This window comes from Carettochelys insculpta, chromosome 1, assembly GCF_033958435.1.
Source record: "Carettochelys insculpta isolate YL-2023 chromosome 1, ASM3395843v1, whole genome shotgun sequence".
Taxonomy (NCBI): domain Eukaryota; kingdom Metazoa; phylum Chordata; order Testudines; family Carettochelyidae; genus Carettochelys; species Carettochelys insculpta.
In genome coordinates this window covers 261,099,876-261,119,773 of record NC_134137.1, presented here as the reverse complement: position 1 = coordinate 261,119,773, position 19,898 = coordinate 261,099,876, and the positions used below count along the sequence as shown (strand labels likewise).

The 19,898-nt window shown below is 43.5% G+C and overlaps 1 protein-coding gene across 18 annotated transcripts in view; it reads left to right on the top strand.

Annotated features, from left to right (window-relative positions):
• Positions 1–19,898, top strand: part of CACNA1C (calcium voltage-gated channel subunit alpha1 C) — an 812,008-nt gene that overhangs the window by 722,900 nt on the left and 69,210 nt on the right. For 11 of the 18 annotated variants that reach the window (XM_075005900.1, XM_075005795.1, XM_075005788.1 and 8 more), the window contains 2 exons: positions 12,705–12,788; positions 13,343–13,426. The exons of 1 other annotated variant lie outside the window; for it this stretch is intronic. In XM_075005900.1, coding sequence (XP_074862001.1) covers positions 12,705–12,788; positions 13,343–13,426 — 168 coding nt within the window. The remainder of the gene's footprint in view (positions 1–12,704; positions 12,789–13,342; positions 13,427–19,898) is intronic. 6 more of the 18 variants (XM_075005919.1, XM_075005902.1, XM_075005852.1 and 3 more) reach the window with 2 other exon arrangements.

Below are 19,898 nucleotides of genomic sequence, written 5' to 3'. Positions count from 1 at the left end.
AAACAGCACAAGATCTGAGCCCCTCTGGCATACCTTTGGCAGACGTGGGAGGATCATACTGAGGACTAATGCACCCATGTCAGGAAACCTGGTTGCAACCAGGTTGTCTCCAGCCCAGTTACAAATATTGTTTCAATTTGTAGTGTAGACTGGATTTCATCTGTGGCCCAAGGATTTAACCAATTATAAAACACAGTTAAGGTCCAATCCACACACCACAAACAGGAATCATATTTTTGTTGTAAAATCAGGTTCCCTGAGGTGCAGTCCCATGTATACACAGCATAATGAGGGTATTAGCGCTGGATTATCCATGAGGTACAGCAATAAAGCCTCCAGATAGCCAGAGATTTTGACTAGGCTGTTCTGGTTGTTAAAAGGCTCAAATGCTGAGATTTCGTTCTGCACTGGACTTGAGGCAGCCAGGATAGGCATCTGGCTGATTCCTCTCATCAGCCTGTGTTTCATCCTTTCTGCTCTGCAGAAGACAACCAGCTAAATGACCCTGAGCTAAAAGAAGTATTGGCTTATTGGCTTGCTCAGTCAACTGCTACAGAAAGGACATTTTGCCCCCTTTCTTTAATGTCTTAGTGATTTGCGACAGATGCCTGGAAAGGGAGAGTGGAAGGGTAAGACAAAAATATATAAGGGACCGTAAGAAGGGAGAAAGGATGAGTTCCTTTGAGGGTGAAAATAGAGATGAGACTCTGGAATATGAGGAGAGCAAGGAAGGACTACACAACTGAATCTGAGGAACAGAGGAAGTGAGAGGACAAAAAGACTGCATATGAGGAGAAGGAGAGGAATAGTGATAGGGAACTGGGTTTCAGGGAAAGGAAGAAAAATAAAATCAGAAGAGGAAAAACTGCGCAAACAATGTGCAGGTGGAAGCAAAGAGTGTTCTGAAAGGAAGAGAGAATACAGAACACAGAAAGAAGAAAGCATTAATGAAAAGCACCATGAGAAGACTAACCAGAAAAGTGGAGAGGAAAAGGGACACCGAGAAGGGCAGAATGAAAGTGTTACATTGAAAGAGGAAAAGACAAGACAAGAAAAAAAGAACAATGGAGGGAAATGGAAATAAAAAACATGGAAGGGTTCATAGAACTTTTAGGCTAATGGAATGCTGTGTTATTTGTGCTTCTCTGTGTTGCTGAAGCTCCCTGGCAGATGTCACAGCTTTCCTTGTCTGAGGGGCATTTATTTCTTGTTCTCCAGAAGTACTATTCTGCTGAGACTGGAACTGATTGAATAATTTATATGCAATGCATTTCCCCTCCTTTTTGTGTGGATTATAGGGGAAACTCCACCTGGTGTGGGGTTTCATGAAAAGCCCTCGTCCTTACATGAGCCACACAGAAGAGCCCCATACATGTCCTGCACCCCACAAAACAGACCTGTGCATTGGCTGGAGGTCAGTTTGGAGGCAGGAAGCCACGCACAACCCTCATGGAGGAGCTGTGATTTCTGTTCCAGCCCATTGGCATGTTAGCAGTGGCTGAGAGGTGTGAATCTGTGAAAGATAAGTTATCATTAGCCTCATTGCAAAAAGGAGGAGACTGAGGCATAGAGAGGTAAAGGCCAAAGTCAGCAAGGTGGTTAAATACATCGGCAACTTAAATATATGCCTAATCCCATTGCCAGCAATAGACTCTTCATGAGTGTAATAAAGGATCCAGCGGTCAGAAACCCCTACCCAGGTACATGGGGTGAGAGGCCCTTCAATAGACTTTCTCTCTCCATTGCACTCCCTACTAAGGGCAAACCCCCTTCTTTCTGAGTCCCCTCCCTTCTGCAAAGCGTTCACACAGCCAAGCAGCAAATTCGAGCTAGGGCTTTTCCCTTGAAATAATTACTCCAGCCCTGCAAAGGACTTTTGCTGACCCACGCTCCCTTTTCAAGGTCCAAAAGGAATGTGGGTGACCAAAGCACAGCTATTATCCACTACGTGCAAGCTCCTTTCGCAATGCTGTGGCTGTGTGAATGCCGTTTTCCAACATTACTTACTTAGACATTAGAGCGTCGAAATAAGTAACGTCGAAAAAAACCTGCCGTGTAGACGTAGCCTAATAGTCATGAATTACATCTGTCTCTGACAAGGGACACCGTTAATTTGCATTCCTGTGCTTAGGGAAATGTAAGAGCAGCTTCCTCCATGCAGCTCTGGGAGGAGAAGCATGGAAGGGCAGGGAGGAGGAGAAGCCAGCAGGGTTGACAGCCACATGGGCTCTGAGACAAGGTAGGAGAGGGGGCACAGCTACATGCCCACAGAAGGGGCAGGGGCAGGGGCAAGGGTGGAATGTCCAGGGCCTTGGGCAGTCAGCCCTCAGCACCACTCACATCGCAGCGCTGCTCACCCCCTTCCCTCACTGCCACATAGCGGCACGGCATCACTGCCATGGCATTTCAAAAGGGGCTGGAGCTCCTCCCATTGCCTCTTCCAAAGCCGGGGCATTGCCCCATTTACCCGCCCCATGAGCAGGCCTCTGAGAGGCCATGAGCCCCTGTCCCTTCTTTACTAGCCTGAGAAGTTGGTCAGATGCACCTCAGGTTGCCTGGCGACCCTTGGAAGGGTAGAGTCCAGGTGGCGGAAGAAAGCAGAGATAAGATTAGGGAGGGACAGTGCCTCCTGTAACAGTCTTCCCCACAGTTCTGCCAAGGTGGTGTGGATCCACCCTGGCCCAAACATGAGTCAGTGGCTAACTGCCGTTCACACCCAGAGCACAGGTGGCCGGGTTTATCTCAGAACAAGTACTAATGTGACTGTTCTTGTACATTATGGGCCCTCTGACAGATACCATTCTGACTCTGTTCTGTAAAGCCTATTAGATGGAGCAGTTATATGAAGAAAGAGAAACCGCAGTTCTCTTATTTAAACAGCAGATTCAGGTTAGAAAGTATATTTGAAACAGACTAAAGAACACTAAACAACTAATGCTCCAGTACAGAGTAATGTCACAAACTACACAACAGGGGACTCAGGAACAGGACTGCTCTGCTCTCATCTTCCAGACTACAAGCTGCAACACAGCAAATAATGGATTTATTAATGGACATCCAAGGAGTCCTCATTGATGCTTCCTTTAGATTTCAGTGGGTTTTTAAATCAAAGATGACCGTGTGATCTGCAAACCGTAAATCCCATTGTTGTTGAATCTACTGTACCATCTGAGGAACGCTAATCATTAATAGGAATAAAAGGAGAGGAAAGCACACAATATGGTTAAACTTCAGAGATCTAGGGAGCAACTAGCCCAGCCAAACAAATTGTGCGCTGTGAAAAATATTCATCGGAGAAATGAAACAGAGGGAGCCAGATTGATAAGAGAACACAGCGCCTTACACTAATCTTTAGGTCACTGGCTTCAGCTGCACCCTGATCAGCAGAGATCAAAATTCTTCAGTCTGAACACTAGTCCATGGCTGGTGTGAAATGAGCCAGTTTCCATGTGGCCAAAAAAGCAGCACAGTTGGTCCCAATTGATCTCCTTGTTGGCACTCCCTGTCAAGAGACCAAGAACTGGATGAATGTGGAGAAGGAACTCCCCCTTGCCACTAGAAGTTATCCCCACTTTGTCCTGGTGGAAGGAGAACAGTGAGAGAGGTGGATGATGCTTACCCTGCCACTGCCCATATGCTTATAGGACAGAGGACGCCCTCCTCCGGGGACTGACAATCCAACACCTTGAAACAGCACAAAATTTGCCCTGTACTTTTTATTGTTAAGCATTTGTATCTGTTCTAATTCTTCTCAGCAAGGGCTGTGCAGTGTGATTAGCCAACCTCCTGGAGGCCTGATTACATTTATCCTTTGCCTACCAGATTACCTAAGATGCTGAACAGTAGCTTCTTTAAGAAGGGACCTTTCAGTCACAGTAAATGCACCCAGGGAATTTGCATATTTCTGCAACATTGTGACAGATTTATTTCCAGTCTAGAACTTGAGGGTTTTAATGTCGTTATGAGTGATCAAAAATAATGATATGACTGCACAATGCAGCAGTGTGGGAAGCACAGTATTAGCTGTTACTCTTTATTAATACAGAAAATTATTGACACTGTGTAAAAAGCACAGTGGCATGGTGCACTGGGGTCTCATTCACAATGGTGCCTGCAGCAACAGCAGCTGCATAGAAGAGGAACAATATCAAGGGAAAGTTACTTGTTCTCTCCCACAGACGGGAAATGCCTAACTTCTGTCACCTCAGAGAGACTCATTCAAAATGGCCAAGAATTCTTACAGGTTCTCTTCATTGAAAAACAAAGCCAAATGAGCAACCTACAGTAGTTTCTGTCCTATTAGGAAATGATATGTCAGAGGCAGTCTTGGCCAGGAATAAGGCACTGGACTGGGGCCAAGAAACCTGATTCCTGCTCTCTACTCTGACCTGACCGGACTGGCCGTGCCACTTTACTGCTCTGTGCTTTTCAGCTTCCCAAGCATAAAATGGGTGCAGCAATGCTGCCCCTCCTTTATATACGCTTTGAGACTGATGCATGAGAGCGAGTGTTGGTGGTAGAATTATTTCACAGATGGAAAAACTTCACTCTGTGTAAAATCAGGACCCTTTTGAAAAATACAGAGTGAAAACTACAGTAAGCCAAACATCTGTCAGGGTTGTCACCTGAGTTTAGCGTTTCTCCAGCCATGCCAGACAAGACATACAGCTTCTTCTCATGGCACCGATGTGAACAGAGTCTGTACCCTCTCCTGAGACATTTCTCACTGATTCTGGATGCCTTCCCGACTGTCAACACTTCCTCGCTAAGCCTCCACCAAAATAAGGACAAGGGTATCTTCATTTCCAGAGGAGGGTGGGCAGAAGCCTCCACTCACAAATCCCCCATTGCATCCCATTTATTGTGGTATTAAAGATCATGGGGTCTGTTTAAGAAAGGGAAGTGAAATTGATTTTTTGAAAAGTGAAGTATTTACTCTTATTCCCATGTATATGTGGTTATGAGAAGCTGGACTATGACATTCCTAGAAGCATCAGTCATATAGGTCAATGATTGCTAGCTGTGTCCTTACATGTTGCTAGCAATATCTCAGCTGACAGCTGTTTTTTTTTACCGTAGCTCATAATTGGTTGGTTGAGGGGGGTTGTTTGTTTTTCTTTTGTTTTGTTTTGTTTTTTCCTTGTGGAGGACAGCTTTTTCTGGGTCATCCTCCCAAGAAATCGGTGTGTCAGATACTTACAAGAGGGAATCTCTTTCATAGCAGAGTCCATCTTTTTGTTCTTTCCTCCTTCTCCTTTGCTAGTGTCTTGGTCCATTCTCTCTCATATCTATTTTCTAGATCATGACAGAAACTGTTCTTTGTAGCCCTGGGAGCATCTGCCCATATAGTTTCTCCCTGATGCAACGTGATGGCCAATTGTGCGTGGTTGTCCATATAGAGAAAGTGATATGTACAAGCATAGCTAGCCATCACAGCCATTTTTCAGTCTTTTTCATCAAGTTGGTTTTCTGACTGGAGTGTAGGTTTCTTGGGGGCTGCATCCTGCTACCATAACCATGGAGTATTCATGATGAGGTTATTATTGGAAAGAGCCTGCTCTTCATTGAACTGAAAGGGTTCCACCTGATGAAGATCAAGAAGGCCAATTTCATTGTTCCAAAGGACCAGCATGGAGACTGGGGGACAATTCAATTCCTGTTCCTTGTGGTCTTGTTTTGACAGGGAGGCCTGAAGCATTAGTGTATGCAGGCTTCTGCCATTCCTTACCCACCTTTCCCACAAAACTAAGAAGAACCCAATCCAACAGCAACAGCAGCTTTTCAGGAGGCTTTCATCTACTTATAGACATTGTTCAGAGTTATTATTCTCCATCCCTTCCCACGTTCAGGCCTGAAAGATATTCCTGCTGACTCTAGGACGTGCTTGCACTGCTGGGTGCCTTCTCCAGAGATACAGAGTATCACCTCTACCCTGCTTCAAACCTGATCTCTGCCACTGGCACACTCAGATCAAACATGGAGTTTCAGCCCTCACATGAGTGCTGATATACCACAATGACAGCTACCTAGAAAAATTAAGGTAATTAAAAACATGAATTACCAACTACCCTCTCACCCAGGTGAGAAAGGACCTCTGATCATTTTCAAGTGAACGTAGTGCTGGGTGAGATGAACTGGAGTGTAAGATCTGGAAATGTATGTCCTTCAACCACAAATCAGACCCAATACAGACTGTTGCAGGGGCAGGCATCCTCAATATTGCCCCTTACTCTTGACCTGCAGAGGCCACCTCTAAGGAAAGAGAATAGTACAGAATATATAAGTACTTTCTTTCTCTAAGGCTCCCAGCGAGGATACCAGTTAGGGCCAGTGGGGTGATGATTTTCTATGTGTGTGTGAGAGAGAGAGATGGGGACTTTCGTCCACTGGGAGCAAAACAGGGACCGGTAACCAATTTTAGATACTGCTGCTTGTCAAACAGTAATTGTAGGATAATAGGTTCTGGTCACCGATAATCTGAGCTATAGTCAGCCAGAGACCTAAAAATGAATGTTTCTGTGTTCTATTACCAGTCATAGAGCCATCCAGCCCCCCGCAACCTCTTTGATTCTGATGTGCTAGAGACAGTATGTCTGGGCAGTCCACCCAGTCACAAGGGAAACCCACCCATCTGCTTTCGGTGGCTTCCTAATGAGGGAAATATGAGAGTTCATGAATCAGAAGTGAGATGGGAGTGTTAGATAAACACATGCAGGTTGGTTATTTAAAATGAGTCTTGCCTTAAAAGGATGGTGCGGCTTGTTAAATAACAAAGAACAGCAGCATGTTTCTTTAAAAACACTTGGATTTTTGGAACTGAATCAGAAGGTTAAGAACATGTTTCCCTTAACTGTTTTAACTGTTTATAGCTTTGACAGAGTGCAGGATTTGTGTGGTTCCCTTCAGCGATGACTCATTACTGCAAGCGGTAGGTGAATTGAAGTGACTGTCTCTCAAAATTAATCCCTCAATGAGGGAGAGCTGATAGTATGCAAATAGGTGCTGTTTTCCTACAGTCTGTCATGATCAGCAAGCAGCTGCATCCTCCACCTTATTCCTTCTGTACTCAGCACGGCTAATTTCCATGATTGCTGTTATGGCTAAATGGCATCTTAACGTAATTTGCATTATCTCCATTTGATATCAGTTGTTATTGTAGTTATGTGATATTCTGCAGAATATATGGGATTCTCTCAGATGTGCCAGTGACATGGTGTGCCAAGATTCAAACAGCAGAATGTATGTGGTTCAGTTTAATAGGCTTCATAAAGAGATGCCCCTTTGCCTTGCCACTTTCCAGGGCTGGCTCTTTCAGTAAAAGCCTGAAGGCGAACCCCACAACTCCAAATAGCCTGCAAGAGTTTCAGAAATGTGGTCCCATGGTGAAGATGAAGGAATCATGCTAGCACCAGACTGTGGCAGCTCAGCCAGCTTTGTAGAAACAGCAACATCTGAGTCAATGTCTGTTCCAATCAAACAGAGCTCTTACTCTCCTGGGAAACCTCATTCTTTGTCAGGAAGTCATCCTGGAACCAGTCTTTTTCCCTCCCTCCCATAAACTCCCTCTTTCAATGACACCTCACCCAAGACTACTGTTTCTTTCCATCATCTAGACTTGCAGATTTATTTTGGGTACTCTGACACCCAGCTGTCCTGCCAATGTTCTCTCTTGTTAGTTCACCCACCTTCTCTCTTTGTCCCCCTCCCCCCCCCCGCTCTTTTTTATTGCTCTCCCACTTTTCTGCAGTACTTTAGCAGCTTCTTCCACTGGGAACCATAAGAACTACATTCAGATCCCACCCCACAGAAGCGCTGAGGCTTTGCTTCACCCCTTATCTACATTGCTTTACAGTGGTAGACTAGTTGATTTTTGCTGATCTTGTCGCAAGAGCACATGGAGCACCTGTGGCTCATCGAAGTAGCTGCTCATAAGTTAGCACAGAGGTGCTAATTTCCTGGAATTTCCACAGGATTGTTTGCTCCTAATCTGTCTGGGATCACTATTCAGCACCACACCTCATTTGCCCTTATATATGTCAGACAGGTGGCTGTATTAGTCTGTATCTTTGAGAACAACAAGAAGTCCTGTGGCACCTTATAGACTAACAGATATTTTGGAGCATAAGCTTTCGTGGGCAAAGACCCACTTCATCAGATGCATGAGTGAGGGGGTGGTTTGCCCTGAGTAGTTTAGTGCATGGGATGGCCTGGTTTGTGCTAGATCTGTCCCCATAGTTCCTTATTATGAATTCCTAGTGGTTGTGAACTCAGACCTTCAGGCGGGCTCTCATGGGCAGTTTCCTTGCTGTTAACAATGCTTCCCGGCTACTGTACTTAAGAGTATTTCCGCAGGACATAATAGCCATGGTCTCCAGAGATCACAGTAGCTCCATTAGTGGTGAAACAAACCGCAGCATCTTGTTAGCTAACCTCAGCAGCCAAGATGATTGGCATATTGATTCTAAAGTGACACAGTGTCTGCTCCCTGCACAAATGAGATTCCACTCCAGTCAGTCACTGCATATTCAGCTTTTAATTAATGAATTGATCGTTGGGTGATTTGAAACAAAAAAGCAGTCCAATAGCACTTTAAAGACCAACAAAATAATTTATTAGGTGATGAGCTTTCGTGGGACAGACCCACTTCTTCAGATCATAGCTATTACCAGAACAGACTATCACTTCATTTTGTGTGGGGGATGCGGAGAGGGGAAAGAAATATATGTGTTTTATTATAAGGATGAGTTCTTCATGCTCATGAGTAACCAACCTGGCCTCCACCCTGCTGACTCCCCATATACACTCAGAGGGCATAGGTATAATGTACTCCAAAAAATTCCCACAAGGGGTTGACTGCAATTCCTCAGTAAATTCCAGGAGAGCAACATAATTCAATGTCTGAAAGCGGGGTGTCTCTCTTTAAGAGTAAAATATGGTATTGCACTCTAAATTCCTGTATGACAAAAATAAACAGTGCTTTCAATTCACTTCCAGTCAGCCCTCTCCTTCCCTGGGGAAAAGAATCAAAACTTTCTGGTGGGAAAAATAGTTTGGAACTGCTACCTCTTTGTTTGACTGAAAGCTCCTTCTTCAGTCAGTTTGTCTTTCACCAGTCAGCCTGAGTCTCTCCAGCACGGAATCTGGTTTGGAGAGCTACTTTGAGGCCATAACAAGCAAGTCCCAAAGGGGTCTAAATTCATTCTCAATATGCACTGTAACTCTTGACAAGATTACAAGCTTTCGTCTAAAGCCAAGCAATCACATAGGCAGTTTTCAGAAGAAGTCTCTGCAAAGGATTGGCTTTTAAAAGTGTGATTTAATTAATTTCCATGCAAAGTGTTCCCTGCACCTTATTTGAAGAATATAAGCAGCAATACTCTATGATTTCTTTAAGCTGTCAGACTATATCTTCTTGTTTCCAACCCCTCTTTCTGCTGTACAGAGGGGTCAGGAGAGGAGAAGGGAAATGATTTTAAAATCATGTATTTGAATTCAGTTCTTAAAACACAGATGAATAAAACTGGCAGAGTATCAGTGGTTCCTCTTTATCAAACAACCCATGTGTGAAAGGAGAAAAGGAGTTTGTTGAGTGTACCTTACACATAGGCAACAGTGGGTTATTACAAAGTGTGTCTCCCATAGAGACTAAGGTGAGCCACTGGCTGATGGGATCAGCAGAGCTGCCATTTGAGGGAAGATCTGGTTCAAAACATAGGCCCATTTTCTGTCATCAGTAATTCCAATGGGAATGCACAGTAACTCCATGAAAGTTAATGAAGTGACTCCAGATTTATTTTGGTGTAAGTAAACTAGAATCAAGCCTATTAAATTCTGATGAAAAAAGAAAAGGAACCTATGCTCTGAGGACCAGATTTTACCTTAGGACACCCGGCTTCCTTTGGACCACATACTTCTTGGTTATGTCAGCACAATGTCACTGACATCAGTGATGTTATGTTACTATAACTGAGAGTATTGAATACATTGGCTTCCACATTCATCTGGAGACAAAATCTGATGCCAGTGATTACTCCTGTTACACCAGTTGTGAAAATTGGCTGTTAGCCTGGGAATCTAGTTGCTCATTAAAAGCAAACTGCTAACCTCAGGCTCAAAATATGCTGTGCTGTAAAGTTGGTATAATCTTATGGTGGCATCTCCTATGCCTGCTAAAGAGCTGTTTAAACCTTACAAAGTATCTATTGTTTTAAAAGGAAACAAGCTACCATTTTAGGTGGACATAGCCCCAGACACTCAAAATGGTATGAACTTTACCCCCATTTCTGCATAAAAGCAAATTCAGAGCTCCAACTTTCAGAGTGGTTTGGAATCCCCATGAAATCCTTCATGGGGCTGGTGAACTCCGGAGAAGGAAACGGAAGACAGATGTATTATTGAATTTGATCCCAAAGATCTTCATTATATGAGATGTGCCAGTACATTCAGTAGGACTGTTTTCATGAAGAAATGCTGTAGGATCAGGCCGTCTGTCTTCGGCTTTATTCTCTTGATTCTTCAAGTGCCCTCAGGGCTGAGGTCATGTCAGGTCACACAGGCACCTTTTTATAGCTCTGTGTGAGCTGTATAAGTTCTTTATTGATTCCATACATGAATGCCTTTACATTTTAATCTGCCATTCTCTCCCTCTCGTTCTTGTTGGTGAAGTCTAATTACACTTTTATTCCAGGTCCATCTGGTTGCTAGAAACGCCGGGAATCACTGCTGTGCTCATTCTAATGTTTGCTGTGTATTTTCTAGGCTGGATGCTGAATAATGATATTCCCTAAATTTGCTTGAGCTCCTGTTTCCTCTCCCCAAATAGCAGACTGTGTAATATATCAAGTGGGAAATTTACACTCACTGGGTTGATTTTTTTTTTAAGAGTTCGTGTTTTCAACAAGCCTGTTCCACATTTGCACACAAAAACGTTCACTGTGTTTTTCAGAATGGGTTTTCTTTTCTTGTTTCTCTTTCCAAAGTCCATTCTAACAATTCCCCTCACAGTAACTGTCTGGTGTGTACTCAGCCGGAAAGTGGAGTTTGTATGTTTGTTTGTTCAGCCCAAGGCATAGCCTGTCAACGTAAAAGTTCTCTAGTCCAAATGAATCCATTTGGGCTGCCTTCCAGAGTTCAGAAGGGAATGCCTAGCCAGTGTCTGACTAAGATATTGGTTCTGCCGTAACAATCTCAGGTTCCCAAGACTAGATTTTGTGGTGCCAGTAGTGGGCTCATTTTCCCTGCCTCGTCTCTTTCTCGAATGTTGACTGGGAACTCAGGCTCACACTTTACCCATGACCTGACTTTCCAGCGCTAAGAATAGCAAGCATAGTGCAACTTGGGTTCAGTATCACAGGAAACAGGCCACAACTGGGAATCAGGGAGGTCAGATTAGTCCATCTTTCCACAACCAAAATACTTAAGGAGACTACAGGGGTTCCTGTTTGTTCCTAAAACTGAAGAAAAGAGGGATTGTGCAGGAAAACGAGATCTTGGCAAAGATGTTTTGCAAATCTTGATGAATTCTCTTGAGAGGAACTGTAAGTCTTTGCTCAAGATATTCATTTGAAACAAGAGACCCACAAGAGAAGCTGAGCAGTCAGACTCAATAAGGAATTTCTGAAAAGGACACTGGACCCTAGCTACATACTGCCCAAGTAATTGGAGTGCAATGGTAGGTGGTGGAGGCTGGTGCCGAGTGGGGAATGGTAGGCCAGCTGAGCACACAAAGTTGCCCTCAGCATCAATTCATACAGTGATCAAAAAGATCAAAATGTATTTGACTTAAAGCAGCCAAGACCTTTCACTGGGCAACAGGCAGGCTCTCATGAGGAGCTGGAGAATAACACTAGACTAAGAATGGCCATACGGATTCAGACCAAAGGTCCATCTAGCTGTTTGTTCTGTCTTCTGACAGTGACCAATGTCAGGTCCCCAGGGGGAATGAACAGAACAGGTAATCATCAGGTGATTCATCCCCTGTCACCCATTTCCAGCTTCTGGCAGACAGAGGCTAGAGACACTTAAGGGCATGATTTTTTCACGTCTCTCATCAGAACACCAGTCTGCATTGATGCCTTGAGCAGAATAGCAAAGGCACAGTCAGTAGAACCTGGCTATTTGATGCCTTGCAAACTCACAAAGGGGTCTGGGCAAAGAACCTAACAGGACAATGATTTGCCAAAGCTCCTTCTAACCCATCTCCTGGTTTTATCAGGCCTCTCTTTCACTTTTAAGAGACACCAGGTCTTTTATAGCCCCAGGAAAGTCTCTTAAGATCTGAGTATTGGCCCAGGGACCATCTCATATTTGTTGCATGGGAGTGATTACTGGAGAGAACCAAGGGTCACCATTCCTTTAGCCCTCCCTTCAAAATTACAAAATCCAGAAAAAAACAGCACAATGGAAGATACTAAGTTACTTGGAGGAAGGTGACTCTTGACACCCAGAGGACTCAGTCCTCCAACCCTTACTCACATGAGCAGCCCTTACTCAAACAGGGAGTCCAGTTGTCTTCAATGGATGGAAAAAGAACAGATCACATAAGGGATGCCAGAACTGGTCTTTGGGTTCTAAACCAGTGCACAGATTTAAGAGCAAAACTGCTTGAGGTATCAAGGCAATAATTCTAATGGTAATTTTGAACTGTTTTTGTCTGTCTAACATTCCTTTTTAATCCCCATCCTGCCTGCCCCTTCCTTATGTAGGGTTACTTTAGTGATCCTTGGAATGTTTTTGACTTCCTCATCGTAATTGGCAGCATTATAGACGTCATTCTCAGTGAAACTAATGTGAGTATTACTCTACCCTCCCCAGGATACCACCACCACCTCCTCCTCCTCCTCCTGTTTCCTTCTCTCTCTCTCGCTCTTTTTTCTGGTTTTTTTCCCCCCTCTAGTCATGCTTTTATTGAACTTGCCGTCGTCCTTCTCCTTCTCCCAGGGAAAAAAAAGGAGGGGGAAATGCCTCCTTCTTTTTCACTTGTCATAGCATGCCCCGGCTGTGGCTGGTGAAAGCGCACAGAGTTTGGGGTGTGTGTGCTTTTCTTTCCCTCCAAAGGGTAGACATGTTTGAGTGTAACTTTCTAACTAACCAGGCTTTTGTTGATACCCTCCATCATGTGAAACTTTACAGAGGTTTGAGCAGCCAGTACTATAAAGTGGTAAGAGACTATTTAATATGCCCACATAACCTCTTTCTTTTCTTATTTTTTTTCTCTTCTCTCCCTCTTTCATGCTTTTTGTTTTTGTTTTATTTTTTTTTACCTTTTTTTTCCTTTCTTTCTTTCTCTCTCTCTCTCTCTTTCTCTCTCTCTCTCTTTCCTCGGCTTCTCTGCCACATGCAGCACTATTTCTGTGATGCATGGAATACATTTGACGCCTTGATTGTTGTGGGTAGCATTGTTGATATAGCAATCACCGAGGTGAACGTAAGTAGCTGGCGTCTGTCCATGATCGTGCCTGCTCTAACATTCATTTGTCTTTCTCCGGTTTTCTTTTTGTTTCTTTTTTCCCCTTCTCCCCCACCCCACCCTTTTTCTTAAGGATTGTTTTCTGTTATTTTGAAATTTTCTTTTCTTTTTTGGTTTTGTTATTACTTTTGGAACGACCTAGAGAACCTTTTGATTGTTGCATCATTTTCTTTCCCTCATAATCAGCCTGGCATGAGTGAAACTGTATAGCAGGAAAATCAGTGGGAAATGTGGAGTGTGGGAGGGAGATTTGTGCCATGGGAAGTTGCTGGAGTAGTCTCAGTCCAGAGCTTTCCATGGCTTTGTGATGCTTTCCACTCCACAGAGAGCTAAAGGCAACTCTTTCGAGGTGGAACTGTGGGAACCAAACCTAGAATCTTTTGTGTTGATGTCCTGTTGTTTTCCTCCAAAAAATCCCAGCATCTCAATAGCCACAGGGAAACCTGTCCCTGTGTTTACATTTTCAGTTGAGATCAGGAAGACTGGGTAAAATAAAATAAAATAAAATCTGCTATTTTTCAGGGTGGTTTTCCCACTAAGCTTTGGTTCTCCCACCCCTCCAAAAATATCCTAGAAAATGTACATGGTCGTGTCTCATTCCATGTCCCACGGGACACATTAACACATCACAAAATGCACCACCACAACTGGGATTAATTATCACTACTCCTGGTTATAGCTACAGACAGGCCAAAGATTGAATGGGCCCTGGAGACTGAACTGAGCAGCATAGAGTTTATAAGAAATATATTTTATCAAGCAAACATCACTGTTTTTGATGGGATAGGATAGAATTACAGAACTAGTGGATGAAGGATATGTAAGAGGTATAGTAAATTATATTTAGATTTGAGATAAGCATTTGATGTGTTAATCCAGTTCCTATTGAAAACAATGCAAAACGCCTGTAGATTTCAGATCCTGTAGATCTCCAGAAATGATATTTAGGAACGTAAATCAAGATGACATGAACAGAAACACAGTCATGGGGATTGAAATCTGTCTAAAAGATCATACAAATAGCATAGCTTGGCAAGCTGAGAGGAGGTCTCTGCGGGTACCTTAGGTTTCCCCTTATTTAAGGTCTTCATCAATGAGGTGGAAGAGAGAGTGAGTGCTACATTAATTAAATGTGCAGATAAGCTAAATGAGAGCAAGTTTTAAAAAATGGAGAGAAAAGCAATACAGAGGGACCTAAAGAGTTTAGAAACATGGACAAAAACAACAATGAAATTCAATGTACGAAAGCCCTAGAAGTAGAAATATTGACACGGGTGTTAATGGATAGCAAATTGGATATGAATGTGCAAAGTGATATGGCAGCAGAAAAGGCTGGTGCAGTTTGGGGCTGTACAGTAGAGGAATCATATTATATCATGAAGCAGAGAAGTAACAGTGCTCTGCTGTGATTTTACTTGGGATGTTGCATTAGATTTTGGGCACCCGCTGCTGGGAAGATACTGCTACACTGGAAGGTGTTTATAGAAGGGAAGCTAAAATGATGAAAGGAGGGGAGAGATCGATTTGTTTGAAGAAAGGGTGAGATCATTATATGTATTGTTTGTCAAAGAGACAACTAAGGGCTTCTCTCCATGGTACACCCAGTGTAGACCATGCTAACTGGCCTGTTCTCTAGTGCTCGTGAATGCAGTCCTGTTTCAAACATTATGGAACTTTTAATGCACATCAGCAGGGGCCATGTGTACATTGGCACACAACACATTGATGTGCATGAGAATTTGCCCATTGGCTGGTTTGGGTTAAGACACCATGTTGATGATCCCTGAGGAAATAGTCTATACACACTGCAACAATGCAGACCTTACAGATGGAGAGGCATTGAATAGCATAGGTATGGGCATTCCTTCTTGCTCATACTTTTTTCATGGTGGCTGTCCCTTCACCATGAGTCAAATTTGAGTGAATGTATTGAAACCTGCAATGCCACTGAGATTTTGGTTGTTTTGCCCCCTTCCTTTTGCAGTCTTTCCAGTGCCCCTTATATAAGGTGATAAAAGGGAAAGGGCTAGAAGTAAAGAGATGGGAATTATGCTAAATATCAGGGGAAATTTTCTGATTGAGAGATTAATCTTTGGAATAATCTTTCAAGTAACTTGATGGAAGTCCGTTCAGTAGGAACATTTAAATCCTGCAAATGTACTAGCGGGATCAACCCTGCATTGACAGGGAGATGGTCTGTTATCTAATGTAGCTTTTCCATATAATTCCCATGATTTCATTAATTATACCCTGTAGGACAAGATCTGGGGCACATTTTCAGAATATTGTGGGAAAGCTCATGCTGTTGCTACTCATGTTGCACCTATTCCATGGATAAACAGAAGTCTTCAGTCTACAGGGCTGCCGGTACGATATAATTCCTTACCATGGAATTTGTACAGGAAAAAAGGAAAGAATACATCACACACTGTCCTGCTTTTTTTCCATACCTGCCTGAATTCTAGAGCACTTCTCTTTTCAGTCTAGCTCTTAAACCTGTCTGCTTTTTATTTGAAAATACTTAGAGAACTATGCTAAATTGCATGCCTCTGGATGGCCATATTCCTTCAAATAAACAATTTTCTTTCTCAGCTGTGAAGGCACCTGGGGCAGCCCTGTTGCCTGAACAGAAAGTACAATGGCACTTACATGATGGTCCCTGTGTCCCCTCTAAAGAATTCCCTCCTACTATACAGTTCCCACAGATTTCTGCACATGTCTTTTTGTTACCTGGCATGTTTAAATCTTCTCTTTTTATCTAGGCAAGTCCTTTGCTATAAAATTCCTAACATTTGTTACTAAAAACATTAATCATTTTTGCATAATCTTTTGAAGCACTGATAAATAAGCAGTAGCTAAGGATGGAGTTTGTTCTGAAATATTTGAAATTCCCTTGCACTTATAACACGATTAAATGAGAATGTGTTGAATGTTGATGTGTTCTGTCAGATTCCCTTCCTGCTAGCAGCACTTGGTATGCTACAGCTTTAGCAGGCGGGCAATGGAAATAGCAGCCCGCATAAAACAGACGGTTGTCGTCATCCCAAGAAGTGCAGATACTCTTTACTGATGCAGCCTTCCCCTTCTCCAAAGGAGCTTGGTGCTTACTCACTGTTTGTGGATCTGATCAAACCTGCCTTGTTTGTCACTGTGCTGTCTTGTCTTGTTCCAATAGACTCGAAGTAAGAAAAAGTGACAAGAAACACACTTGCATGCTCCACTAGATGAAGAGCTTTAGAGCCAATCAGGATCAAATAAGGTGCTTATGTCCACCTGATTGGCAAGTGACTGAGCTGAGTTTCAGATAGGGTCTCAGAAGGTGCTGCTGCTGAGGGCTAATAGTAGTAGTGTCATCACTTCTTGGAGGTAAACCTACCTAGCTCAGTTTACCTTGGCATACGAAATTGTAGGGGACCAGCCATGATGAATGAGTCCATGAATTCTACCAGAGACCTTCCTTTGCAGACCAGATTTAGCTGAGAAGCACTTCCACCCCACAGAACAATAGGTGCTTTGGAAAATCCTAGGATAGCTCAATAGGTGCCTGGGCGCATGTGTCGCTTTATGCTCCCATCTGTGTGTGCAACACTGCTGGCACCAGTTTTCCCCATGGCAATTTTTTTTCAATTGTTAAAAAAAGAAATTCCCGGATCCAAAACTTATTTAGTATGGCGAAGAGGGGGCTTGTGTGAGTGTATGGTTTGGACTGTAGTATACGTTCCCGAATGTGTTTGGATAGCAAGGGCATGTGTGTGCATGTATAGGTAACTCATTGGTGAGTGTGTGTTACAGGTCTCCTAAAAGGACATGAGGTGTTACAGCTCCCAGCCAGTTGGGTTTTTTTTATCTCAAGCTGTAGCAGCCTATATTTGTAGCCCTCAACATCCCCAGTTCAATCTCAGATATGTGGACCAAGAGGGCGGTCATCCCACGCACAGCTGTGAGTGTGCATGGTGGTTGATGGAGTTGTGTGCCCCTCAGAGTAAGTGTGTGAGGGGGATATGAACACAGTACCTGAGAGTATGTGTGTGTCTAAATCTGCACATCTGTTGAAGAGTGTTTAAGTGGATGCAAATATCTGAGAACATATGCATGTAGGCGTGTTTATCTCCATGCTTCTGGGCGTTTGTACACATGCATGTATATCTCAGTGTGAGTGCATGTTTGTTAGCATGCCTCTGTGTCTGGGTGCATTGTAATTAGAAGGTATGCACATACATGCAGATAGAGCCTGAGGGTCTGTTCAGTTTTTTGCAGTCCTTATTCTGGTAACCCCCACAATGAAGCCATCTTAGGGACAGTGAAATGAATTTACAGTGAATGCACATTTAGAATGCATTTCAGTAACTGTTCTCTCAGCTGTACCTTTCAGAGACGCAGTGACAGGTCTCACGCCACTCACTCTGAACAATACACACAGAGCTAGTTTAAGATCTTGGAAATGAAAAAATTTCAAGTAGTGACAATTTCTGGCAGATTCACTTTTAAATTGGCTTACTTCCAAACCCATTATGTGACTACATTTTCAAAACTTTGCCTTTCAATGTGAACAGATATTGCACAGCTAAATCCTTTCGCACAGCATGTTTTAAAATGTATTCTTATATATTTGACTATTTCAATTGCCTTTTATAGCTGAGTGTATATTTTGGCCACTCCTCAGAAGCAGCTAAGTGTTTAATTCTAGTATTTAAAAAAAATATTTTCAAAACAAAAGCCAAGTCTGCCATGTTTCAGCCCGCAGTGAATCCTAAGACTGAGCATTTTGGAACAGAATTCATGATCTGATGGCTGGGGCTAGACATCATGACTTGTGGATTTTATTCCCTGCTTTGGTTTAATTTGTGGCCTTGGATTTAACAGCTTTATGCCTCAGTTTCCCCATCTGTAAAACAGAGATAGCAATATTCGTCTAACTTATAGGAGCACTGTCCTGTAAGTTACTTTTCACAAAGCACCTTGCAATCTCAGAAGAAAAGCATTAAGGAAATAAAAATGATTAATATGGCTAATAAGAAGGTCATGAATCTCTACATTACAGGAAAGGAAACACTACAGGAGTTGATCAGAAGCCAGGGAATTCAGAATACATTGTCCAAGAAGTGGCCATGGGGACAGATTTAGATGTCCTTACTTTCAAGATTGGCACATACATTGTAGTATTTGCTGCTCTTTGTTCTTACCGAAGCTGCCTGACAACATGCTAGCCCCTTCCCTGGGTGAAAGAAGTTTCTTGTTACTCTTTACTGGGTGATATTGAAGAGGAATTGCTGCTCTGTGGTACTGTGCCCAGAGTGATGGGAAAAGACAGCCAGACCTGAGTCACGGAGAAAGCTGCTCACATAATTTCCTCCCCCGCAGGTTTTAGTCAGAGAATGCAGCTGACACATCTTTAGTCCTCAGGGTCCTTCTTCCTTTGTTCTGCTCCCCTTCAATGTCAGACAGCTTTCTGTTGCCCACGAATCCTCATTTGCTGCAGAAGCTTGTCTCTCAGCAGGACGTGCTTATCTGCCTGGGCTCCTCTGGCAGAGCTGCTGCCCTTAGCCAACAAAAACTTTGTTCCATTCTTTGAACACATCGGGTTCATGTACGTGTACGTGTGTTGGAATTGCACAGGCATGCACAGATTTGAATGTATCCATTTATCATGCTCAGGCATGGGTATTCGTAACCATTGTGCCATTTGGCTGTGTCTGCATTCCTTGAAAGAAAATAGGGTGGTGGATATGCATTTATTTATACCCTGCCACAAGGCTTTGTGTCTGTATTCCTACCAGTGATCTAGGACATGTTGGTATATATGTTTGTTCTTGTGTATGTCAAAGTGACGTAGTGTCTGAGGGTGCGTGGTTGTGAGTGGGCAATAATGTCTGTGTTTATATCCACATGCCTACTATGTGCATCAGTGACCATGAAAATACTAGCATGCCTGAGTGTGTCTCTGTATGCCAAAGTGTATATAAAGGAAGAAGTACCAGAATGGGAGCTTGTGGCAGGGTCTCCTGCCTCGCCCCTCTTCCAAGCTGTCCCACCTCATAGTGGCTCTCCCCTGTCAGTAGTCCTACACAGCTTAGCAACCACCTCAGTCAGGCCCAGCAGCCTGGTCTTTTAAATTTGGGCCCAGCAGCCCAGTCACTGTGGCCTGGTCTCTTGCAGTCAGCCTCAGCAGCCTAGTCTTTTAAGTTCAGGACTAGCAGCCTATTAACTCAGGTTCAAGCCTAGTGGCCTAGTCACTCACTCAGTCACTGAAAGTTGGGCCTCAGCAGCCTAGTCACTCCCCTTCATTGCCTTACTCCCCGGGCCACTTCCCACGTGACTCTTTGCACCTTCTGGGCCTGTACCTCAGGGCCCACAGTCCAGCAGGAGTCAGGCTGGAACCTTCCCCAAGCTCCCCTTATCCTGCCCAGCACTGCCGTATGTAAGGTGCTAG